The sequence below is a fragment of the Engystomops pustulosus genome, chromosome 2 (assembly GCF_040894005.1).
Source record: "Engystomops pustulosus chromosome 2, aEngPut4.maternal, whole genome shotgun sequence".
Classification (NCBI taxonomy): Eukaryota; Metazoa; Chordata; class Amphibia; order Anura; family Leptodactylidae; genus Engystomops; species Engystomops pustulosus.
This window is the reverse complement of record NC_092412.1, coordinates 69,656,783-69,684,253: the sequence shown is the minus strand read 5'-3', so window position 1 is coordinate 69,684,253 and position 27,471 is coordinate 69,656,783. Positions and strand designations below refer to the sequence as shown.

Here is a 27,471-nt window from a genome sequence, read left to right as displayed (position 1 = left end):
CATAAGTTGAACATTTTATTAAAGATTTAACTTCTTTATAATACTGGAAACTTATGTAAACAGTTGTATGAACATTCCCTGTTAAGGTTTCTGTTCGTTGACAGTAAAATTCAAATTGTTTAAAAAAACAAACAAAAAAAAAAAACACACGAAATGTTAAAAAACAATTGCATAATTACAATAAAAAACAGGGTTTTCTTTAAACTCTGTTATAACACTTTTGGTGAAAAGTTAAAAATCAGATGATTGCACGTCGCTCCATATTTATAATATCAGTCACTAAAACAATGACGCAAACCTTTAAGAGCTGCGTCATGCTGTTCCCCCAGGCCATCAGGACATTGCTTTAAGTTAAGGCACAAAATCTATTGACAAACTAAGTAAACCTTAAAAAAAAACTAAAGCATTTAATAAAATGCTTCCTGGTAATTTTACATTCAATAAAACTTTACAAGATCAAAGCAAATCTACATGCTAATAAATAGAACACTGCAATACAAAAATGTACAAGGTAAAATTTACAGATCGCTCATTCTTGCACTTGGGATGTTGAGCTCGAATCCTCTTCACAACTGGATGTGAATTCAAGGTCATTGTACAGGGCTTCCCTCGCCTTGATCCTCAAGCATTTGGGACAGTCAGTCTTGAAGCATTCCTTGTGATAGCAGGCTTTACAGGCTAGGACGTAGAGGAAACAGTAGGATATATTACCCAGTGACCAGAACAAGAGCAGAATATTTGTACCCCACTTTACCCTAATCTACAATGCATGCTTAGATAAAACTGAACCCCAGCCCAATGCATTACATAACATCGTAGGCATTTAATAGGGAAAGTCTGAATACATCCCTAGAGCTACACAACGTCAAAATAAACCTTCAGCACTTCTCAATCCAATGGTATCAGAACCAAGACCAGAGCATTATTTACTATACATACCTTCACATCTTCTACAAAGGTCAGTCTGGAACGGAAAGATCACACTGGAATTCTGGCAAAATTCACAGATAAAACCTTTGGCTATGCACAACTAAAGGAAAAAAAAGCAAAATTATAAAGGTTTTTCTTTAATTTCATAGTGTTTAAAATAATATATATACATTTAGATATTATCAAGAGAGTCATTTGTTACAGCCACCGCCAGGTGGCACAATTCCTTACTAGCCTAACTGTACATCTGCTGCGGTAAAGACAGTAAAATATATACCTTCTCATATACAGGCAGTCCCCGGGTTACATACAAGAAAGGTTCTGCAAGTTTGTTCTTAAGTTGAATTTGTATGCAAGTTGGAACCAAATACTTTATCACTGTAACCCCAGTCAAAATATTTTTGGCCTCTGACAGTTGGATTTTGAAAAAGTTGGGTTGTCACAAGAACAAGGATTATCAATAAATCTTAGTTACAGACACCTGTTATGGCTGATCATTCTGGCCTAGGGCTCAAAATGCAGAGGTCCGTTTGTAACTAGGGGTCGTCTAAGTCGGGGGTCCTTAAGTAGGGGGCCACCTGTATAGCAATCACTATAAGTAATCAGATTTCTCACACTACAAAATAGTTAGCAGCTAATACCATTTTACAAAATGAAAAAAAGTATGGTATTTAAATCCAACATATGAAGCACTGGATAATAAATTATTTATATAATGCACACAGATTCTGCAGCGCTGCACAAAGTTTGCCAAATCAGTCCAAACTGGTGCTGGTTCGTAAGATAAAAATATAAAAATACCAATTTCTCTCTATTTTTGTATTTTTACTGTAATATGTACCATCTTAATCCACATCCCTTTTCATCCAAGACTTGTTGAGCTAGTTGGAAAATTTGGTTGAAACTAGAAATGTCATTTTGCACCATAAATATGCACACAATACCAGAAAATGAAAACGCTACTAGACATCCCACTGGTGCATGAATACAGTCAGTCTGAGACACTGTAAGTTACAAGCTGCCTCAGGCTCCGATAGTCTTATGAAATTACAGTTAGCTGAAAACTAAGGCCACGGTATAAGGGAAGTGAAGGAAAGTGTCATGTATTACTGCAGTCATGTGATATTAATAAACAGGGAGACAGCAGAATAAGGAAACCTCCACACACATTTTCTTGTGCTTATATTTGGATGCAAAGCTGACAAAAAAAAAAAAAATCTTCAAGTTTGAAAATCTAAAAATAACAAATCTATTTTTGGTGCTGAAGTCATATGACCAACATGTCTGAGTCACGGCACTCTCTCTCCTTCACCCTCCCCCTCATTCCCCCTTTTAGAGGTTTAACCTTTACCCTACTAAGGTTAGTTCCTACTTTTAGTGCTGTTGGTCAAAATAAATAACTAATTATTAGACAGACAGACGGATACTCAGTGGTGAATAATGCACTGGAGGTTCTATCAAATAAACATTTTTGTGGAGCAAAATTGTCATACACACACACACAATTGCAGGTGGTGCTTGTGTAGGATTCATGGCACACACCGTTGGATACATTTTCTTTTATTTGCATAAATATTTCCATGAATGAAAAATTATGCACCTTCACCGCAGTACATGAACAAATAGTATCACATAGAAAGCAGATCAATGCAGAGCTATTGATGAAAAATGTTCAGAGCCATTAACCAACATTACCCGGTACAAAAGAACTGCCTCATTTGGATAGACATGGATTATAGTCATTAATCTAAAAAGTCCCTACAACACCCACAAAACCACATTGCTTTAAAGTGGACATTGATCCTACAGATGCAACTCATGATAGACCAAATATAATATAGACTAAATAATATCTATGTATCATTCTCATCCCTCTGTGGCCATAGTTGGTTCCAGTCATACACATGGCCCGTACATCCCTACTAAAAGACAAGATGAAAAGTCTTCATACCTCACATTGTTCCACATGGTCCACAGCCTGCACCAGGAGCTCCCGGAGACAGGGCAAAAGGGTCTTCTGCTTGACTTTATACAAATCATCACATGTGAAAAGATGCAGCTCCTGGGTCAGGTGGTCAGGAACATCTTCAAAGGCTTTTATTATTCTGTAATTGAAAAAGGAGATTCTGCTTAGATCACATCACTTCTTGTACACATTAAGTTTCAAAGCCTTGTTTTAATATAAAGATTTTTTTTCATGGAGAACATGATGTCATATATCCGGTCCGGATGATATAATCAATTAATCCCCTGGAATTAGTGTGCATAGCGCTGTGACACAGTTGATCCTGTACTGTGACAGTGGGCTCCTATCAGTGTGACAGCCTGATCCTGCCCATGACACCACACAGGTGTTTCTAGGATATTTGGTTCACAGAGGCTTACAATGAGGCACACACACGGACATCGGCAAGGTGAATGCCGCTCATAAACACATGGAATACATATGAGACACGGATACTGCAGACAGAAAAACACACATACACAGTACTGCTCTCTGTGCTGTATCCAGGCAGACATGAGATAGAGCCCCTCCCCTATCCTCACACAGTCGGCAGCTGCAGGAGAGGGTGAGACACAGCTCCAGCAGCTTGTGAGGCTCCTTACCGGCTGACTTTAAGACAAGTTGGCTTCTCTACTTTCCAGTTGGTTAGCTAAAGCTATGGCCAACCTCATCAGTAGCAGAATTATCCATGTGATGATTGTCCATTCAAGATAAGTTTACTTTGGAACAGGCCCTCCTCTACCCACCTAGAATCAGGAGTCATATGCATAAATGACACCAAGACTCACTAGAAACAAAGAGTGCAGCCAACAAGGAGCGTTAGGGGTATGGCCACAAAAAGAGCATAATGGAACAAACGAAGGATATATATTTTTAACCACAGATTAAAGTGACAAACAGACCCACGTCTACACTGGTCAGGGTTCTGGTTTCTAGACGAGTAAGAAAATGCTTAATTTAAGTTCCCTTTTTGCAATTAGAATATGATTTAAATAAAAAGTGGAAGTGAAACACAAAAAGGGAACAATCCTTTAACTGCAAATGATAAATACACTGAATGTTTGTGCTCATAGCATTAGATCATTTTATTGTGGAACATCAACACTATGTTCCATCAACTGATTTTAAAGGATGATCTTTGTTCTTTGTTAGTGGGTCGATTACCGAAGGAAGTGGTCAGTGGTGCACACACCCTAAAGCATAACATGTGGCTAATGAGAAAAGTAATCTGTGCACAAGGGGAGTTGCCACCAGGCTGATATTCTACTGGTCTGACCATTAGAAGACTGTATTTTTTCTATATACCTAGTCAATTATTCAGATATTTTTCCTGTTCTTATAATACACACTGGACTCACACGTCACAGATTTGCAATAAAGAGGAAACCATCTCATCACTCTACATGCTACAAACCAAGAAGTGATCCTTACCCGTCAGCAAAACGACAAGTGGTCACCAGCGTCCTGATGTGAATTAGCTGTTGCTGCACTTCCTAGAAGAAAAATAAAAAATAATAATAATAAAGATTTTTTTTACAAAGACTCTTCTATCTTATCTTGTAAAGGCCAGGGTTACAGATAATTGTAATGCTGCAGTCATATAACATTACTTTCAGGAACCATAAGCAAGGGTATTCTGTGTGAGACTTTGCAGGCTTTTTTTTAAGAAGAGCAGAAAAAGGTGTGTGTTCCCTTCTGCCTAATACACTGCTTTGGGAACCAGATCACCACAACAACAAGTATTCAGTTAAAAGATTACAACTATTTTGATAGACCATTACTACAATTCTCTCTTTATGCAGTTTGCCTCTTCTCCCCAGAAATACAAGTACTCGTATTAACAGCCATGTTTTTCCAGATACAAGGTCTTCAAAACGTACTAAATCCAATGGAACATGGCACATTTCTATGGATTTCGATAAGCTTTATTCAAGAGTTTACTTTCAGAGGGTTAGTCCCCAAATTCTAAGGACAATAAGGTATGAGGACATTACTAACCTTGACTCTGTTCAGATCCTTTACTTTTTTGTACAGATCTGGGTTTTCACTCTCTATGTTGAACGTATGGCTGTCCCATATTTTATCCAGAATGTTTTTAGAGAAGTTACTGACGTAATATTTACTGAAGTTCCATTTCAAGAGAATGCGGCCAGGAATGGAGCTCTCCGAGTAATGGTGACAGCAATCGCAGAAGTACTTGCCGAGGTAATCACAGTAGCGCAGTCTGCTGGAGTACCCTGTATACAGAACAATGCATGTGGTTTCATTCATAAAATAGACCATGTTCCACCAGAGCAGCTCAAGAATGAACACAGGAATGTATAAAAGCGATTCATTCGCCTGTCATAGCTATGCGCCATTGATTTTATCATACAGAATACAGGGATTTAGCATTTCTAGTCAATAGCATATGAGGTTAAAAGGAAATCTCAAAATCATACAGAATTTATGTATGCACTTATGTTTTCTCTGTGCCTGTCTTTATATTCCTTTCTTATGCCTTCTTTTGTCCAAAGGTCAACTTTTAATATTATATAAAATGAGGCTGAATGGCGTCCTGGAGCACTTCTTACCCACCTCCTTCATCCTCAGGAACATTCTCACAGCACAAGATGTCAGCAATTCAAATTTCAGACATCTGCAATGCCATCTTCAATTTGCAGCCTCACTGAAGCCGGAAGTGGCTTCAGACAAAGAGCAGACAGCCTACAAAATGAAGATAGTATCGCGCATGCCCAAGATTTGGATAGCTGAGCCTGACATCACAGGTTCTTGGGAGATTCCAGAGGAAGCCGGGGGGCAGATATGAAGTGCACCGATGACCAGGTTTTAGCCTGTGAGATTGGAGGGGCTCTGGTGACACCCCATAGCCCATCAGCTTCATTTACATATTTGTAAAAGTTGATTTTTGGACAAATGCATGAGAAAGTTATATAAAGACAGATACTTGGTGCTCAGAGGGACACACAAGTGACAATGCTTTATCAGGTATGATCATTATGAACGATTTACTTTAACGATGCATGGGAGGCAATAACCTATACTATAATCCAAAGCATCATAAAACCAAGTAACGAAACCCATAGTTATATGAGTGCATATTTAAATGAAGAGAAGAAGTACTACTGAGAAATTTTCAAATCTGTCCATCTGCCATTTTGGATTATTGAATACCAGGTTAAAGAAAAAATTACTGTAAAGAGTCAAAACACAGTTTTCTCAAATTTTCAACACTTGTATGTGAAAATAAACAAAAATAACTCATTTACTTACTTGACTCTACTTTCGTTCCACAGCCAACACATAAATAATTTTGTGATGCCATAATTTTATCCCTCCTGGAAGACAAAATGACAACTTTTTAAAAGAAAAATACTACAGTAATTTAGAATACCAAATCATATTAGAGTTATATGGACAGTATCCTTCATACAGAGGTCACACTGGATAAGTGCTGAATAGGGAAAGGAGGTTTGTGTCACCTAATGAAAATTCCCACACATTCTAGATAACAGAATTAGAGTATAGCTCTGTTATGTGACTAGGTAGGACTACATGGACAATATCAGCAGACATCATTGATAAGGGACACTGTTCACACAGTGACTCGGTCATTCATTTGCAGCACCCACTCCCCTATATAATCTACATATCTTATCTCACTCAGCATTCACTTTTCTAAGAAAACTTGTCCCTAGAAAAGTCAATATAACACATGACTGCAGGAGACAAAAATGTGCCAATTTTGCAGTACGTGTACATGTATCCTCTGACTTGTTTCTCACCATGTCAAAACAATGCCATAAAGCGTCCCATATCACAAATTCAATAAGTGCAAAGTGCACAGCCGCTATTTGGGAAAGTTTGTTTCTCATAAAAGTTATAGTTCCAAGAACAACACAGAACAAGGTAGAGAAGTTTCTCTTTACTGCATACAGCCCCGTATGCAACGTTGTAAAGCAATGTCTCTTCGGTAGAAAACCAAGATAATAGGGTGTCGAATAAAGTAAACATATTATTAACCTGCAGATTCATGGAGGTCAGACCCATCCCTTAAAAAGAAATTACCATCAGGATGAAGGATTGTAAGCCAAGCACACTTAGATGCTGGTGTGTAGCCCCTCTGGAAGGATCCACTTTTCTTTAAAATTCTAATGCCCTTGTTTTTAGAATAAAATATTTAAATAAAATAAAAAATTTGCAAATTAGCCTCAAGGGCTCCATTAAAAACTGTGGAGCCTGGAGCCCCTCAGGCTCATTTGCATATTGAAATTTTAAAATCCTTTTTAAAATAAAACAAAAAATAAAAACAGGGAATAAGAAGCTTAAAAGAAGAGCATAACCTGCTAGAGGAGGCACACTCCAGTATGTCAGTGTGCTTGGTTTACAATACTTCATCCTGGTGGTAGATGTCCTTTAAGAATGGAGCCCTACGTCACTTTATTGCATTAATACTCCTTTCATCTGTATTTGGACTGCTTGAGATCCCATAGTAATTTGCTGGCCTATGGTTTGTGAAAACTTGTTTACCTAGTCTGCCCAATTTTCTTTATAATTTACACAAAATGTATAAAAAAAGATTAAAAATTGTCTGGGGTGCACAAATCTAAATTATATTACAGTGTTTTGCTGTAATATCGGTAAAGTGCAGTAGCTCAAGCACAGAGCTCAAGGACGTTAGATCATATAGCACTGTATCTATCGCCATTTCATGGATGAGACCGCTGCCTTAAAGGGCGTAGAGATTGGCCTAACAGTATTTGTACAGTACCATAAACGTTGCAATGAACTTGCTTATTGTAGCTTTCATCACGACTTTGCCAATTTAACACTATGTGGCTCAATTCGTTAAAGGGCCGGACAATAAAAAGGGGTGTATGAAAGCGTCTAGTGTACCACGTTCTTTTACCAGTGCAGGAATAGGTATGAGTAATTGCTATGGCCAAAGTTGCATAAGCCAATGAAGCACCAACTTTGGTTCATTTTAAAGCGTAAACAAAGTCAACTTATAGGAAAGACAATTAGACAAGATAATCTTATAATGCCACAGATCATCCATCATAAGTCATTGTGATAAATCTGCCACACTTTAAGGTCGGTAATAAGGTTAACATTGAATTAGCAATAATTCCTTTATTTATATAGCGCACAGATTACACAGCGCTACACAACTTACCAAATCAGTCAAATTCATTCATAACACATACAAGGTCTATCTCATCAAGGCAATATATAAAGAGAATAAGGATGGAGAGTACATACGTCATGTAGGGATGCAAAGTAGTAATAATCTGGAAGCGAGGAGGAGACCACTCTTCAAAATCCATCATTCTAAAGCGTTTAAACTCCTCGACCAGACTCACACTGGACTCGAGCTCTTCTGGGATGGCGTTTTTACGAGCGAGCTAGAAGAGAAGACAACATTATACCCTACAATTGACACCTTTACTACGAGCAAAGAATGGAGATCTCTTAGGAATATATATTCTTAGTCCCTATATATAAATGCCCCTTCCTCAAGCATAAGAGACTAGAATTTGTGTAAAGGGGGTCTGGTCACCAAGGACTGTGAAAGGAGAGGACTTAATGGCTTCACCATATCATAAAGGACTTCTACAGATGACAATTCATTCATGAAATGCCTTCTTCTAACCAGGTGCTCAAAGTGTCGTGAACTAATATGTGGTGTATACCCATTAATCCCCTGACAAAAGCAATGTGTTACACCCACAGTATATATAGCAGCAATACAGAGCCTGAGGCACTGATGGGTCCAGTCTACAAGGTAAAAATTCTTGTTTGTGGGAACACCTGATACATCTGATACATGATTTGTGAACATACCGGCTCTATAGAAGGTCTTGCAGGGGGTAGCACCTCTCCATCAACCTGAGTCCACTGCTGTCGGAAAGCTCTGTACAGATTTCTGGCCGTGTCTTCAGCAGAGTTTGATACTGGAAGATTGGATCTTAAAAAACACACAGCATGGTAAGTCATTCATCCCATGCCAATACATCCACAGATAGATCAAATTAGAATCTGATCATACCTTTCAGGCTCCTTTTTTGCGATCAGTTTCTCATAGTCTTCCATTTCTGTTGGGAAATATTTTGGTTACTGCTTCGCAGTGTAATAGTACTGTGCATGCCACAATTTTATATACATAGGTATATGTATGTATGTGGAATATTTTTTATTTACTGCTTAGCTTTAATTTTAAATTTTATTTTAAAAATTTTTTGAAAAACAAATACCTTTTCTGCAAAATTAAAGATGCTTCAAAAACCGTAAAACATATTTTTATACTCAAACTAATCCGGATTACATACCGCTGTGATTACTTGTAACAAGATTTGGTAGCCAACAAACTCCCTTTTATATGCTGTATAAATACCCCAATTCCTCTCCAAACAGGAAACACAGTCATTTCTCCCTTATTCTACTGTTGTATTAATACACGGATTCTAATTCAGTCAGTTTTTCAATATTCTGCATAAGAACTCATTTTACCTATTATTACAAAATCATCATCGGAGTCCTCATCGGATTCATCACTACTGGAGCATTTATTTTCGTCCTCTTCTAATATGGTTTCAACAGGGGAATTCTGCAGTGGGGCTAAAAATGTAATTGAAAGAATAAGTAATTAAATCTTCTCATTATTTACAGTAACAAATCTCATAAATTTTTGTATGACATTCTGGCCTGTTTGAATGGCATTCTGAAGATCTTACAAAGATGGCCATGGTGGCTTATACAACAACTGGGCAAACAGGTTTTTTTTAAATCAAGTCTTCATGTGTAGAGCTTACACCCACTGCCCAGTGCATACAGGCGGTCCCCTACTTAAGAACACTCGACTTACATACGACCCCTAGTTACAAACGGACCTCTGGAGATTGATAATTTATTGTACTTTAGTCCTAGGCTACAATAATCATCTATAACAGTTATCAAATGTGTCTGTAATGAAGCTTTATTGTTAATCCTGATTCTTATGACAACCCAACATTTTTAAAATCCAATTGTCACAGAGACCAAAAAAAGTTCTGTCTGGGATTACAATGATAAAATATACAGTTTCGACTTGCATACAAATTCAACTTAAGAACAAACCTACAGTCCCCATCTTGCATGTAACCCGGGGACTGCCTGTAATCCAAATGTCATATAACAGTGGTGGCGAACCTAAGGCACGGGTGCCAGAGGTGGCACTCAGAGCCATTTCTGTGGCCACTCAGGTTATCAACCCAGGACAGAGTTCACCAGGAACAAATTCACCAAATCTTCCTGCAGTCCCAGGCAACTTAAGAGATGCTGCTCACTAAAGCGACACTTTATTGGCTGTTTGGAACTGCAGGTAAAATTAGCAGGTGTGGACTGGGCTGCATTCTCTTTGGAGGTCCTACTGCTGGGCAAAACCATTCTTCCTCTACAGAGAGACCTTGAAGAGTAGCTACAATGAGAGTCTGAATTTGCCCTTCTTTCAACTGTATTGGTGGCCTCAGGGGCTGATACGATTGAAAGACGTGGAAGAACAGGTAACAATAAATTACTGCTTAAAATGCCATGTTGACACTTCCTGGTAAATAAGTGGATTTTGGTTGTAGCTTGGGCACTCGGTCTCTAAAAGGTTCGCCATCACTGTCATATAATATACCAAAGGTACACATAGTCCACCTCCGACCAGAATGACCTATAAAAACAGCGAAACTCAAATTATGGCCAAGTATCATATGTTTTATACTGAGAACTTAGAAGGGTCACTAGGTCTCAGTTTATACACAGAGGCTGATGGTGCGGTCCCAACCGCAGGCACAAGCGTTCTACTTCCTAATGATTCTGTTGAGTTATTACCTAGGCACCACACATCTACTATCGACCTTGGATTGGGGGGGGTGGGGGTGGGGGGGGACTTTTGCCAGGGCTCCTATTGGCTCCCAATGATGAAACTTATTCATACAATGTGGGCTTCAGCTAAGAAACTTTGTAGGTTTCACAGAATTTGCCCCTTTATGGAACAATGCTGCCTTGGTGTTTTTGAAGCTTGAGGATAGCTTGTACTGATGCTCTGTGGGCCTGTTTAAACTTTCACAAATGAGTGACAGACGTTGCAGGAGGATTTTTCACTGCCAGATTGGTGCTTCTACAGGTATTTTCAAATGCACCATTAGTTTGAGGCACAAAAACGACTGACTCCATTACACATCAAACCAGACCCACTTATTTGTTGAATAGCTACCACTACCAATTTACCTGGAATGGTATCTTTGCTGTATCGTCTTCTATTAGACAAATTTCGGGACCGTTTCCCTCTTAGGGTTAGGCAGAAATGGGAGAGAGATGGAGGGCCCATTACAGACAAACAAGGGTGGGGGCTTTACTAGAGGAGAATTATTAAGTGTCTATTAGGGAGTCTGTTGGAGGTCACAATTGTATATTCTACATTGAGTTTATCGTACACCCAAATTCATTCATGATATAGGTGTTTGGCCTGATGCTACATGTCCAAAGTGCGCGTCATCTCCTGCATGTATGGCTCATATGCTGCGGTCCAGCCCTCACTTGTCAACCTTTTGGTCTGGGGCACTTAACCTTCTGGAAAAGGTTTTCTCTATGCAACTTCCTAGAAATATACTAATCCGTGTGCTGGGTTGTGAAAGAGGTGCAGCTGAATAATAAAAATTGGCTATGAGTGGTCTTCTAATAGTGGTGAGAAAGACTATTGCAGCTCACTTGCTCCCAGCGGTGGTGTCACCAAATAAGTCAGTAGCGGAGTTCCTTGCTAAAAGGAATGTGTTGTTGCTGAACGAACAAGCAGTGATCCGGAAAAGGGGAAATTCTGACAAATTTGAGAAATTGTAAGGTTTGTTGTTGGATACACAAGGTCTGGCTTCTCAAACACTAAGAGGGACAGGATCAGGCTGGGAGGTAAGAGTCTCTGAGTAGAGGGATTAAGGATGCTTGAGAAAGCGCATGGACTTCTGGGGCATGGGTGCTATAACTAAGACAGTCTTTGATCTGCAGACAAGACGCAACCTAAGGCTAGATGCATTTAATGTGCTTCTACAGGCCAAAACCTGTTGTAGAAGGCGTGCAGCTGTGGAGAGGATGGACCAACGCCCTCTGTGAGCAAAAAGAGACCCAGCAGTGACAGGCGATGCCACGGGTGAATGGTCGCACCTGTAGAGGGGTGTGCAAGTGGTTTATAGTTTTATAGTCCCACCCCAACCGTATAACATTTTTATTAAATTCCTTTCCTAGTCCACTCTATCAAAATATATGACATATTTGGACATTAGAACGTGCCTATATTCAGTACTAGTCATTTGGAGACCAAAAAAACCATAACAGGTTTTACGTACTGTGTACATACATCCTAAAACAGGTTGTTTTGTCCATTAATGTAAGAAAACTTACAATACAAGTCAATCATATGCAAGCTAAACAAAACCGGGCACACAAAAGGGAAGTTTGGTGGTTGTGGGGTGGAAAAATAATCGTTCTTAATCAAGCTAGTAGCAGCAGCAGTATGTAGGTAACGGCGCTAGAGCAACAATCTGGGTCATCACATTGCTGGATACCAAATTTCCAAATACCTTGAATTCCCTTATCCAAGTACTCTATAATCTATAGGACAAAGATTAACCTATTCTTTGCCATGTGCAATATAATAGACATTCACATTGCCTATATTAGCTCTTCCCATTTATTACACACATGAATACCATATATATAGGAGAGGTATGTACCTTCATAACCACTATCAACAGAAGTGGCAGATTCAGATTTTGTTTTGCGTCTCCGGCAGCCGATGTTCACTGGATCTTTTTGGATCCATTGCAACCCTGGTTCTGTTTTCCACTGCTCATACTGCATACTGCTCTTCATCATCTCAACCAGGGATATATATAGGTCCGCTGCCAGAAAGTGTTCATTTTCCTGCACATAGGAAAATAAAGTGTCACTTAACACATGCAGCACAAAGATCACTCAACTTAAATTTTATATAAAATGTAAAAGGTTTGTAAGGAGGCTGAACAACATGGCTGCCATCTTCTGAAAACAGCGCCCCACCTGACCATGGCTAGTGCTGGTACTGCAGCTCAGATGTATAGCAGTGAATGGAGCTTAGCTGTAATACCACACATACCCATGGTCAGGCGAGTTTTTTTGGAAATAAGCCATGTTTTTCAGCCTCCAGACAACCCTTTAGTAAGGAGAAGTAGTTAAGTAGTAAGGAATATTATTACGATTAGGTATACAAGGTAGCTGACAAGTAGCTTAGAAGGTTCAAGACGACAATAGTGAAGGCATCATAGTAGCTAACAAATAACTATACATAACTAAAAGATTTATTGACAGCAACCAGTAACAATGGAAAGAGAAGCTTAACATAAGAAAGCAACATTTTTTTTTCATTGTCATCAGTGGATGACAATGTAACAATGTAAGGGCACATTCAAGCGAACGTATGGGGGAGGGTGGAAACATATGAACGGTGTATATACGCCCCCCATACATCGCTATGGCCTCATGGCGCCATACGGGAGTGGCACTGTACGGTTCTGTAGCTAAAATCTTTCCTCGAAATAAAGTCAGCACATCTTATCCAGGAGCAAATTGATTTTGGACTTAAAGGACCCTCTGGCAGGATCTGCAATTCTTTAAGCTTCTAACTGAACTCGTTTTTACAATTTTTTTTTCTCTCAAAAACAAGGGCATAATTAGCCTAAAGAAGAGCAAATCCTGCTAGAGGGGGCATACACCAGTATGTCAGTGTGCTGGGTTTACTTCAGTGTGCTTCATCCTAGTGGTAGATGTCCATTCATAATTTCTCCACTAATCTGCTCACCTGGCTGCCCATGCATTATTTCACAATTTTAATAAAAACTCCACCATTTCCATTTTATCCTGCAGCAATTTTAGCTTCAGAGAAATGTAATAAAGGTCAGAGCACAGAATGTCAAGGCATATAAGGAGGATAATTATTAACAGAGCTCTTACTTTCTCCACGCTTGCACTTGGTTCATGGAGGTTTTCCTCGGTGCTGTACACTGGGTCTGTGCTGGAGTTCGGAGAATTCTCAGATGCTACAACAGAAAACAATTACAGTCAATTCTAAGTCTTACCCTACATGCACAGAAACATGTGCTTTCTCTGGCCACAAACAAAGGACCCATAGTCCAATGTGTCCACTCGCATGCCCATGAATGTAGAAAAGGTTGTCCAAGCAGCAAACACGGGCACAAATAGGACCTGCTCCTAGCTTGCAGCTCAGGCAGTAGCCTCAGACACTGGACCGTGCAAACCACTGCTGTTTATAGGAGGCCATAGAAATGAATGTGCTATCCATTGAATTAAAGATCTTATTCAGATGGCCTAACACTGTACCTCTTATGAGGATTATATACATCCATTATTGGCTTTTCTGGCAATGCATAGTCCCAGTCTGCAGCTCATTGTATGGTATATAGAGAGTGTGGCTACACTGAACGATGCTAACCATGAACCACACACCATACTGGGTGAGCCAGGAGTCCTCCTATTATAAGTACCCCCCTCCCTCTGATTAAAGCCTCCATATAAGAGGCAGTCAGAGAATCAGCAACTGCAGGGTTCGGTTATCTGGCTGCTCGTGAATAAATCGGTGACTTCTTCCTTATCATGAACACACTAATAAAGTAACATTTCTTAAAAATTACAGGAGACATACACAGATTAGAGACATTGTATGCGACACTTTGTATGCTTGTGACAGATTATCCAAAATAGAGGTCACCCTGACATGTGACAAATGGAAGCAATATCATTAGCCTATGGATCCAAGGGAGACTTAGTGGGGAGACATGACCAGGTGACTGACCTGGGGGCTTATGTCAGACCTGGCCGATCATTGGAAAAAAAAAAAACAAAAAAACTTAATAATAATAATAATAATTACGCTTTAATTACGGTACCCTGAATTACGCTTTATTTGCAGGCTGGAGATATTCAAAACCTAAAATGTTGGAAGCTCATATACTAGGCTACAGAAGTTTCTGTACAGGAAAGAAGCTTGAGAAACCAGTTGGCTATAAAAGCTCCTATTGTCCAAGCATGCAACAACAACATTAAACAAACAAACAATGAGCATAGGCAACACACCCAGCCACTAATATGCATAAAAAAACTCCCATCAATTATAAAACCTTGTAATACTAATCCAGACTGACAGCTGACTTGCACACTGATTTACTGATGGTGTAAGTGGAGTCCAGTAACGTGAAACTAATGTGACTGCACCGGTTCTTCGGGAATTTACAACCCTGTACAACAGCTTAAGGTCAAACAATTACTCTTTACATAACCAACAGAAGGCTTTGTTTTGAAGTTCCAATATCAAAATTAAAACTCATTTTATAACCAAGCAAAAACATGGTTTCCAACTGTAATGGGCTGTGTGTTCCTGCACAAACCAGTCTTCTCCATATTGTCAACTTTCACTTTATAGGTGAAGAGAAGATTGTTGCTTCACCAAATGGCACAATGACTTTGGCCACCAACAGAGAAAAGTTTGTTCTCTTGCAGCACCCGACTGTAATGAGCAGGTTATGTAATTTTAGTGAACGGTGTTAAAGTGAAACCTTGAGGTTAAGTCATAAAAGATACAATTGATCACTGTTTAGGTCACAGTCATAGCAACTTTGGAGTCTCAATTTGTTTACATGAATTCAGATGTTGTAGGATTAACATGACAACCTAAATAGACCTCTGCTCATTGTTATTTGAGGTGATCCACTTTTCAGCACAGCATGGTCTACTACACTTTCCCATACAGCCAAAAGGAAAAATTAAATGCCTACCACCATGAAGGAGAGCAAGATGGAGCAAGGTGTTCACAAGAGTTAATGGAACACAGCAACAAAATGTTGTATCCAACCAGCTACTAAGCTAGAAAAGTCAGAGACCTCTTTGTAACACCCGAATCTGCAATATACATATTTACACAGAATCTGAGCATGTAAAGGAATGATGTCCCAAGTCCATGCATGTAAACAGTAACCGACAAGGGGAAAAACATTCCTCACGTGAAACGTGCGCACCACAATGTTAGTCAATCATTACATTCCAGAAAGCAGATACATCCGCTATAACAAATATCATGGTAAAAAAAAAAAATTTTAAAAGTTCAGAAGGTGTTCACAAGTTAATAATAATTGCACATTACCTTTAAAAAGATTTGTGTCAGACCATGATCTCTTCTTTAAGGACTTCTTGTCTTCTGCAGTGGAAATCTCATCATCTATTGAAGTCTCATCCATAAGCAAAGCAAATTGTTCTAAAGGGGGATCGTGTAGCTTTAATTTACCGGGTGCAATACTGGGTGAAGAAAAGCGTCGCTTCTCCTTCCGTGGGTTCACATTCCAGTCCATAGTGGAGACATCTTCAGGTTCAGGTAAAAATACTTCATCACATTTGATGCATTTAACGAAAGGTGTCATCTCCAGTTCAGGTACACTTGGCCGGTTTGTGATGGGTGCAGGGGGTGCAAATGCAAACAAGTTTGAGGGAGGAGTAATGGCAGCATCCAGCTGGGAATTATCCCAAGCTGCTTTGTGTCTAGAAAATCGGATGTCATTTTGTGAGCTTGGCGTTGAAAGAATACCATCAGAAACACTGTCTGGGCTGCTGTCTGAATTCACATTTTTGTCCCCTGTGTTGCTGCCCTCACACTTCTCCAAATCACTGTCCTGCAACCGGGTATTTGTAGGCGATTGTGTTTTAATACTGCTTGGTAAGTTTAACACAGAAGAAAGGATTTCTTTAATTGCCTTAGCACTTTCTGTATAAGACGCATAGTTGCTCCCAATTCCAATAACCGCAGGTCGAGGTGATTCAACTACAAGAGAAGAAAAAGTTACAATAAAAGAAATGTGTAGGCATGTTAGTCAATGGAAGACACCAAGCTGAAGTGTTCTACATATTTAATACAATTTATGTTCCCATCTTATTAGAGCTAAAACAAACAACCGTGGTTCGGCCTCCGTGTATCATAGTGATATATGAAGTCCCTGCTTCCCCACAGAACGACACATAATAACAAGGGAAGAAGGCATTCCATGTATCACTATAATGTACCGGATCTCATGCCTGGCACCGTGTATGGTCTATGAAATCTGATCATGGCAGGTATGTGATTCACGGACTGAACACAGTTGTCTGAAAAGGCCCTTATGATGTATTATAGGCTCCAAGACAAATGGCTGGAGCAGACTTATCTAGACAGTGGGGAACAGTATACTCTTGTTTAGTGCCAACATTAATTAATCCTTTAAAGGGGGTTGTCCAAATCTTAAAAATGAGGAGCCATGCTGGGGTGGGCTGTATCAGGTTCCAGGCTGCACAGAAGTTGTAAACATATAGGGACACAGCTCCGACAAACCGTGGAAACATCATTTAAAAAGCCCTCCCCAGCCCGGCACCTAAATATTAGTCAATATTTGACAATAAAATAATATTGTCAAATGTTATATTTGACAACCCCTTTAACTTTGTTTTGTATGTAAGAGATTAGGAGCTCTATCCTATATAAGGTTATACACAATAAATCAACACAAGACTTTGGAACAATTTGATAAAACAAAACAAAAAAAAAAGTATAGGACAATAGTTAAATTTCACATTATGGACCTAATAAAATATATTTTTAAAACATTTTTAATATCTTTGGGAGGAAGACATGGCTTATACTCGGAAGAAGGCAGCAACAAGTAAGTTTACACAACCCCATGGCATGACAATACCTTCTGGATATAGAATGGTAGGGAACCTTGGCGTCATGGTCATCGGAGATCTGGGAGAGTATGAAGGCCTATAGTCCCGATGTAGCTTATTATACTTTACCACCTAATAAATTGAAAATACAAATGTGTGAATAAAACTGTCCAGCAAATGCCAGTCTCACAATACCCAGCCATTGTGTGACATTAAGTTACCTTAGCCATCTACAAGCACCATTATTTACTGAGATGCAAGCAAGAACTAAAGCATATTCCAAGCAACACTGCAAACAACACACACAAAAGTAACAAAAAGATTTATTCTTTGTCAGCAACTTCCTTCAAACAAGCAGGTGTTAGAAATTGCCCATAGATACAGTCTCTCATACCTGTGTCGCTCTCGCACCATTATGACCTCTCCTTGTATTGTAGCTGGTCATCGTCAAGGTGTGTACAGACATGGCTGGGAATTTACAAGGTTTGTTGCCTGGAAATATACACAAACAGAAATCAATCATATACTAGGATAAGAATTGTAGAGATAAATAGACACAATTATAAATCTGCAGCTTCATCGGGATTATAGGCAGAAATAAAGAGTTAGAAGGGAAAAACTGGCTTCATTAAAACTAGACACATGGATGCAATTTATCAAAAAGGTTTCACAAAAGTATGGGACAGGTGACTCGAGTAACAGTTTACTGCTGTGCCTCAACATCCTACTTTATTATATGACCCTCTTTATGACTCCATTGCCCCTGGTTACATCAGTTTTCCTTCTTGTAGTTGTTGACCCCAGGAAAGATGGGGGTCGCAAGGCAATAGTTCCTTTGTTTTAGGTCTGTCTTGCCTTTTTTTAATTGCTGCTAATATTATCTTAGAATCCTACTGCCACAAAATGTTCTTGTAAGATACTGTACTTATGCAATATGGCTCTGTGGAGTGGACACCACTCACATTTGGGCCAAGCTCATTTATCAGTACCTTTTGGTCCTGTGTGACCAACCTGTACGAGCCTTTCTTTTAGCACGTTTTGTGATCGCTACAATAAAGTTTGTTAAATGAGGGGTACCCTGGGATCTGCTGAGGGAAGAGACCATAGACCTCACCGGACCACTGGGATTTTTAGCTCCTATAATGAACACTAACCAGCAAGCAGGCCTTGTGATACAGACATATGACATTATCATAATGTGGAGCCCAATGATACGTGATAAATTGTTAAAACTCAGAATGACCCTTTAACTTTGTACCTTTGTAATTTTTACAAAAATGTATTTCTATTTCGCTCATGACGCCATTTACCGATGCCACATTTTTACACACAAGATATGCTAGTCTTGGCACTGAAAACTAAATTCTCCAGGAGTTCTTCTTTAGATTTGTTTGAGAGAGTATATAAGCAAAATTGTTATCCACCACTGTGGAATATGTTGGTGCTATACAAGTAACGGGGGAAGTAATATGGTACATCATATATTCAGTAAGGTACCTCTACATACAATACATGCTCTGTTCTTCTCCCATACAAAAACACTTTGTTCATTCACAATTTTGTCCATGTGCTTGTTCTATCTCTATAATAATTAAATTACTTAATGTCCAAGGACGAAAATAAACAGTAAAATTATGTTCCTCTATTTGAGCACAAAAAATCCAGAAAACCATGCAGTCAGCTTCTGATAAATCTATTCGCTTTGTTCTCCATCAGGAACAGATGACATCAACCCACATGATCCAGGGGCCGCAGCGAGTTCATAGACCTTGAAATGTGATTTTACTACAGAGCTGAAGGGAATCCATTCATACACCTGTCCTACCCCATATAATCTAGAAACAGATCTTTAGAATAGAAATCCAGTCCCAATGAAGGCTTCTGGAGCCACAATGTGATTCTCAGAAATCAAAGGCTTGCATTAGCCATAGCATTTGAAAACAGATATAGCTAAAGCACATGGATGTGCAAATGGTATAATTGACCCCATCTATCCAATGAAAAAATTGGATCTTTTGGCAAAGGGCCCAATCACTTTGTTGCAAATGTAGGAGGTATACCTGAATATGCAGCACTTACTACCTCCCCAAAAGGGTCCAAGAAAAGAAAAAAAGTGAACAGAATTTGGCACCTAATCATTATTAATGATGTGGGCAGTGTTAGAGAGCCCATTTGATCAGATCCTAAAATGACCTACTGTAGCTCAAGTTACTAACAAACTAACAATGATGATGTCCAACAGTCAGGACCTTCACCGATCACTTAGATACTGGCCCTGTCAAATGCATCAACAGAGAGCAGAGCCAGGGCTTTAGATATAAAGTGTTTTTTTGCTCCTTATTGTAAACTCTGTTGGAGAAACAAAAAAAAAAATAAAAAAAAATATGGGTGGAGAGTTGCAAAAGCACAACATGACAACTTAAGAAGCCATCTTCTGGCTTCATACACCTGCCAATATCAAATGCTTGGTGTGGGACCGTGGTGTTGGACCCCTAGCAATCTTCAGTTATTGTCCATTAACGTTGAGAGCCAAAGAAACCTTGAAAAACATGTCAGTTTTCTTCCAAAAATAGTTACTCTTCTGACCATGGGTAGTGTGTGGTATTGCATCTGTGCCCCATTCACGTCTATACAACAGAACTGCAATACCAGCACAAACCATTTGTTATACAGAAACTACAAGCAAACAATCGCCAAATTAATCAAAGTTACCAAAATGTATATTCTACCTACTAGCCATTTAGTGGGCAATTTATACAGTGCTCCAGACTGATCATTCTCTACGACGTTAGGAGGAAGAAGATGGGTCAGGCAAGCCTTTATAAGCAACATATCAAAGAGAACCTGGTCAATAAAAGCCTGAGTCATTAATAAAGATTAATATAAAGATTGCATTATAATAAAAACCTACCATTACTAACCTGAGAGATCAGCAGAAAACTCCCCATAGTAACAGAAATTGGATAATGCATAATACAGTATAAGGAAAAGAAGATGCATAGGAGATCTAAGAAGAACTCAACTCTGCACAAAAAGAGTAAAATCTTTAAAAGTCATCTTTTTTTGCAATTATAAGGAAGTTGATGTGGTCTGGTCAATGGTGAGTGAGGATTTTTTTTACTCTGGCACAGACAAAGGGAAACGAGGAACTCGATGGTTTCTAGAACAGCAACTGCTGTGTTCATCAGAAAGCTGATAAAGTCACAAAACCTGAATTTCTGATGTTTTTACTTGTTGCATTCTATAAATATACATTTTTAATGTTCAATTGATGCAAACGTATGAGGGTCTGCTTTTTATGGGACGTTATTTTCCAAAGAAAAGATTGGAAACACACACCACAGTAAACTACTGTGTCCATAAATCCACAAATAACTCCTATATACCAACAACCTCCATACTCGGTCCTCCCTCACTTGAAGGAAGTTACACCTCATCTCCTCTTACTGTGTCTAGAGATTTGATCTTCCAAAATGACATATCACCAAAGAACCAAAAACTTCCATCCTCAGCCATCAGTAACTTCTAACACAGATGCCAGAGATGACAATCGGAGCCGTCTCGGTGGGCAGCCAGGCCAACACCCAAGAGACTGCCAGACATAGCTCAAGGCCTCCTACTGCAGTCCTCGACAGCCCAGGAAATGCTGCAGTCATCCTGAGCTACCTGGGACTACAAAAGAAGCAAGAAGGTCTGGACAGACCTGGGTTATCCTGCGAGCTCCTGCTCCAGGCCCTGTGATTCTTCTTGTTCAGGAGGTTTGGTTAGGAGGTGCTGATGATTCACATTTCTTTTCCCCCTTTCTACTTTATTGGTGCCCTCAGAACAGCGATGTGATTAAAAGTTGTGACAGAGCAGGGACTGTTAATGCTTAAATTGCCAAGCTGTCACCTTACGATAAATAACTGGGTTTTGGTTGAAGTTTGGGAACTAGGTCTCTAGAAAGTTCACCATCACTGCCCTATGTTATAAGCATCCAGAGAACATCTACAGCTCTGTGTGATACAGATCCACAATGTATCATAACTTACAATTTTTACTTTTATTTCCGTTCACATGTGGACATGAAAGAATTCTTGTCAGAAAATAAACATAATCAAGAGGTACTTGTCTTTTGCAATCTCCATCTTTAAGTATCATCCTTAATTCTAACCGGTTAGACGACAATAAGTAGAACTCGCCTTAACAAGTTTTACTGGAATCCGGGCACTGTAACTTAGGAATAATTACAGGATTTGAGTATTCAGGTCACATCAGATTTTTGGAAGAAGACACCAAGGAACAATGTCCTGAAGTTCTTTTAGTCATGGATTCATGTGAGCATCTGTATTTTCCTGACAACCGTTATATAGTGACTGGACATACTGTACAGTCAAAATTAATGGTTTGACTCACTTTGTTTGATCATCTCGGTAGTTGAAGAAGTTGACTTATATTACATTATGTTAAGCAAATAAGTATTTAGCATTTTCCTTTTTTTACATCAAAAATTGCTCTTGGTTAGAACGTGTTCGTCTTCTTAAGTTCCCCTTATCTTCAGTTTCTTGGAACGTGCTGCTTGAAATCTTTTTATTGCCTTTTCCTGCTATTTGAGAGCAATCCATCTCTAGAGTGTGCCTCCCCCATATGGGCCCCTTTGGCCAAGTTCTAAAGGAATATGCACCTTTTTTTGTGTAGACAAGTGTAGAGAACTATACTACTGATTTACCAAAAAAATAAATTAAAAAAAGCATGATGCTTGTAGGAGATTTTTCATACAGGTGACAAAGTGTGATTTTACACCGAGCCGAATACTGAAATGTGCAAATTAATAGACAGCATTAGAAAATGTGATCCTCATTTTTGTGGCATTTTCTTCGGAAATTCTTATGACGCAAGTAAAAGTTAAAAGCCAAGAGCATTCGGATACTTGCAAACAGCTTTGAACCAAAGAATGCATGGTAAGTGCACACCGGGAGGCAGCATATTGCAGAAAAAGAGACTTGCAAAATACCCAGTGTATTTAGCAAATAGCAGTTTTAGAGCCAACGCCAAAGGTGTATTGAAAAGGAAATGGTAATATTTAGTTGTACATCAGCTCAATGCATCAGCTTGGAGTTCCATCCTGCGCAGCGTGGTCGGTTTTCGAAACCTGGCCACTGCATGGTACAGGATTCACAGACCAACCACAGCCATCTGAGAGAGCCCCTAGGCTTAATACTCCCCCACCCCCACCCTGCAACCAGGAAATCTGAAGGTGTATTTCACTCCACCAGGTCAGACCTGTTTGACATTTCAGATATAATCTCCATCGGTTTTCTGGTGGAGACTATAGCGAATAAGTTAGAACAGTAAATACAGCTCCTCTCCCTGCCATACGCCACGCTCCAATTCCCCCTTTTGTTTTGTGTTTCAGTCGCTTTTACTATATATTCGGTCAATTACAATATGGTGAAAACAATTGTATCAAATGGAGAAACACTCAAAGGAATAATCAAGGCGCAGTTCCAATGGCAAAGTGGTTTCTTTATTCCATAAAATCGCCTGTGTACAATGCGTTTTGACTGCATATCATAATGGGAAGATAACAACAATACCAATACAATGGAATTGTCGTTATCCTCCGATTGTACCTGATGAAGGCTGCGATACGTGGCCAAAACATGTTGTACACAAGAGATTTTATGAAATAAAACCCACTTTGCCATTGGAACTGCACCAGGATTGCTCCCTCAATCTGTGGTCATTTTTCCCTTTGATCCCATTGTTTCCATTGTGTGAGGTCCGCCTGCTGTAGGACGACACCACAAACCTGAACATTGGGACCAGGCTTCGCTCCTCAGTTTTTGATATGGTTTTCCCCTCTATTATCTTAGGTTAGCATTTAGGGGATAACACACCCACGTTGATAACTTTTGCACTGCACCCTACATTTTTTCAGGTTTCCTTTCAAACTGCACAGCAAATCCTTTGGATGACACACAAGTCTACACCTTTTCAAGTCCAAATCCATTGCAAAAAAATTTTGTTAACGAATAAACGGTTTATTCTTTGTAAGACTACACGTTGCAAGTCACTATATGGGAGCTGTACATTTAGGGACTAAAGCAGCATCAAAACTGCCTAAAAGGTACAAAGTGTGAAATTATGTAGATACACTAGACAAAGGCTGGCACCTGCATTTTCTTATAAAAGAACTTGTTGAGATTCACACTTTTTGGAAAGAACAGCAAACAACTTTGGTAACCACTAAAGGTCACAGCTTCCTATTTTAGGCGCTCTTTCTGCAGCGATGTTACAGACCACAGCACGTAAAGGAGAAGCATGACCACAAACACAGAATATATGCTATTTCTCATCTCTAGTAACTGTGTACAGGCAGTCCCCGGGTTACATACTAGATAGGTTCCTTGGGTTTTTACTCAATTAGAATTTGTATGCAAGTCGAAAGTGTATATTTTATAACTGTAGATCCAGACAAAAACGTTATACATCTCATTCCAGCAGGTTCAAATTACTTTGAGCTGGCCGTAGAGCAAATGTATGTTGGCTGAACCAAGCCATTATTCAAAACTATCATGTCCTGGACAAGTCTTTCTAGTCCACTGCCATGAGCATATACAGTCTATGGAATATAGACCATATGTCAGGCATATTTCCCACACTGTCTGCTGCCCTGGGACCTGTAAACCAAGGTCTCCACCCCCCATGTTGGACTACTGACCATGGTTAACCATGGATGGGAGGACCCTCCATTGACTTTGCTGATTCTGCAGAGTCTTCTGAAAATCTGCCACTTTTGCTCACATTAAGGAGAGTGCATTTCCGACTCAGCTGCTTTGGGAAGTAGGATGACAGACAGGATGCAGTGCTGGATTACCAGGAAGTTTATGTTTCCTCCTTATTGCTGTCTTATTCTTTATTGAGCAGTACTGGTGGGCAAGTTTTCTTTACCGTAATGCATTAAACTAGTTCACATTTACTTGAGTAATCTCTGATGCCAATTCCAGTAAAAATAAAAAACAACGTTTACATGTTCGGTGTAGTTTTATGGGGGGCATTAATCATTAAGCTAGTGTTATTTATCAAAAATCTGCGGGTTTAGGGACATCTGTACAATTTTTTTTGCACATCCATGAAAAGTCAGTAAAATGTTTGTCTGCTTGTTTTTATCACTCTACTAGTCTAGTGCTTCTGTGCAATTTCCAATTGGAGAAAAATAATAAATGTGTTGGGACATTTGATTCTAAATCAGCCACTCTCTCTTTCCTCAACAAAAAAAGAGAATTGGTGAAGTCAGAAATTTGAGAAAGGCCTATAATAAATAACCAATAGAGGTAGAATATAATAAGCCATATGTAGGAGCACCTCTCTTTGTGATATCTCTTGAACAGAAATCAGGCCTGGGATCATGAGGATTGGCCATCCCCTAAGAGGAGAGCACAACTGATAAATCAATACCATCTCCCATATTAATTAAAGTGGGGTAGAAGCCGTTCACACTGCTAGTAGCAAATGTTGTTCATTTACATTCAATACAATTGTGGCAAGATTAAACAAAATAATATACCAATACTCATCTATACTACTAATCTATATACTACACATGCAGCATTTGTGTTGCATTTTGAAGAGTAATGCAAAGGCCATGAGCGAGGGACTTACCTGGTCGCATATACGTTTCCACTGAAATGTTTGTGATCTGGATCAAGCTCCTTGTGTTTTCCCATATTTACAATGCAAAATCCTTATTAGCAAGTGTTTTGATGGCTTTGTGTTTTTGGCCCCCCTCGAAGCCTTTGCATCACTTTTTAAAATGCAACACAAATGTTCCATGAGAGCGCAGCCTTATGCTGCCTAGTTTTGATTCAGCAGTGTTGTCAAGTTGCAACATTTTTGGTTGGATTCTGCCTTCTGTGGTAGAGGGATTCAGTATTTTTGTTCCAAGCCCACAGTAATATAATAATATTTAAAAAACTACCATTATCAACAGAATCTGTAATGGAGACAAACAAAAAAAAAAAAAAAACTTTGCCTTTTTTTGAAAATCAAGTTTTCAAAGGTCCAGAACAGGCATATATTTCTATTGGTGTCTTATTACCAGTTTATTAGGAGTAAACCCATGGAAATCTACAGGTCTGTGCTTTACTTTGTGCAGATGTTCATTTAATATATCTCACACACACACACTATACCAAGGGACTAGTATATAGGGGAGAACATAGTTCATGTTTTTGATTTGACTCTCAGCGGGTAAAATTTTCATATCTAGGTTTATGAGCAAAATCAATAGGTAGACAGTAAACATGGGGCATATAGGCTTAAACTGAAAAATGAGGGAGGTAAGGGTTAAATGGGCTAAAAGTAAAGTTCATTTGCATATGAATGCATCCCTCCCAGATGACAGAGGAAGAATGTAAGCAGCAACACATGGGTCAGCAGCTGCCTGCAGGACTGCCAGGAGCCCCCTACCATCCCAGCCAGCAGAGGGGGAGGGGGCCCAAACTGAACAAGTTCTTATATGTAAGAAGCTATGCTAAATCCTTGATGTGAGCCCTCCAGATGTGGTCAGGAGGGGGGGGATGGTACAAGGCTGGCATATCAATACTTCACTTCTGGATGAAGATGTGCCAGGCACAAGATTTCTGCTCCAGATATTAAAAATAAATGGGATATTCACACACAGCAGAAGGAAAGTCGCTTCCCTTCATGTGAATGTTTTGGCAGCTGATAAATGGTTTTCAGCAAATTCCATTCAAATGAAGGAGACATATTTGTTACAGATCAGCTGTGTGTGAACACAACCCAGACATCAGAAGCCAAAACACAGACACAGGGGGATCCACATCACCCATATTCCCCAACAACCTGTAGGATTTAAAAGTTACTCCCTTGTGTATGTCATTAGAAGAGATAGTTTCCATGATTTTAGCATCAGTTGTAGCATGGGGATCTGTGGCTCTAATGCTCAGTCCCCGACCCCCATGAGAAACCCCCTGATACCATGACATTACAGAGGGTGATCCCCCTCTACAGATCCTGCACAGGAGAAGCGGAGCTGTTACTAAAGTTATGCCTGACTTTTAGCAGACTTAGTCAGGAGCCATCACTATCAGTCACTTATGTGAGGTCCCAGAGCAGTGGGAAACAATAGCGCACTGTGTCCATCACAGAGCTGGATATAATGTTCTATAGATCATAGCCGCGGCATGCACTGCCTCTTACCTTAGCTCCGCGTATATACAGTAATAATCCAGGCCGGCAGCGGCGCACTGTAGATTGTCTCATATAGAGCACGGGAGGCGGGAATCACATCTAATCTCCCCTCAGCGCTGCTCTGTAACGTGCTGGCCTGCCCCGCCCACAACAACTCTCTGGCCCCGCCCACGGCTCGTGCACCTCACCCAGAAGTCACTAACCCTAATCTCAGGGTCATGTGAGTGCAGGGGGTGGTTGCAGCTCAGCTATATGGCTGATGTGATGTATGCAGCGCTAGGATAGCTACTGCTGGTAGAGGAACTTTCTTTTCCTAATACTTCATATGTTATAAAGTTTGCGAGACTTCCAGGGATTGCTGAAAAAATGGAAAATAGTTGTGATCCTTAAAGACTCCAAAAAAGGCAAAGTTCACATGACCATCAGATATTTGTTTGATTCCACTAGCCCTTCCATTTACCATCCATTACCATTGAAAAGTACAGCAGGGTCCCTGTCTCTGTCATGCTTCAGTCATTAAAAAAAAAATAACAATGCAGCCCCCGTTATTTTTATAGGCGGGAAAGAGCAAATTTATACTTAAA

At 39.6% G+C, this 27,471-nt stretch overlaps 1 protein-coding gene across 3 annotated transcripts; it reads right to left on the bottom strand.

The window, feature by feature from the left end:
* RUBCNL (rubicon like autophagy enhancer) lies at positions 1-27,051 on the bottom strand. Of its 3 annotated transcripts, none has more exons than XM_072135229.1 (16): positions 26,897-27,051; positions 18,087-18,184; positions 17,722-17,824; positions 16,146-16,817; positions 13,943-14,028; positions 12,688-12,877; positions 9,446-9,553; positions 8,985-9,030; positions 8,780-8,903; positions 8,198-8,340; positions 6,209-6,273; positions 4,934-5,172; positions 4,367-4,428; positions 2,882-3,035; positions 940-1,030; positions 1-678 (listed from the first exon to the last, which is right to left on the bottom strand). In XM_072135229.1, exons 2-16 carry the CDS (start codon positions 18,156-18,158, stop codon positions 530-532), a joined length of 2,304 nt encoding a protein of 767 aa, XP_071991330.1. In that variant the 5' UTR covers positions 18,159-18,184; positions 26,897-27,051; the 3' UTR covers positions 1-529. The 3 variants fall into 3 exon arrangements, with proteins under 3 accessions (XP_071991330.1, XP_071991328.1, XP_071991329.1); XM_072135227.1 differs by lacking the exon at positions 26,897-27,051 and adding an exon at positions 20,614-20,740; XM_072135228.1 differs by lacking the exon at positions 26,897-27,051 and adding an exon at positions 20,604-20,655.
* Positions 27,052-27,471: the final 420 nt, after the last annotated feature.

What these genes read in the sequence shown, in the direction of transcription:
- RUBCNL (XM_072135227.1), bottom strand. Translation starts at nt 20,692, where the DNA reads ATGCATCTTCTTTTCCTTATACTGTATTATGCATTATCCAATTTCTGT. An exon ending in GTTTTCTGCTGATCTCTCAG is followed by an intron (nt 18,185 to 20,613) that starts GTTAGTAATGGT and finishes GTATATTTCCAG; the next exon opens with GCAACAAACCTTGTAAATTC. An exon ending in TGATGATTTTGTAATAATAG is followed by an intron (nt 9,031 to 9,445) that starts GTAAAATGAGTT and finishes ATTTCCCAACAG; the next exon opens with AAATGGAAGACTATGAGAAA.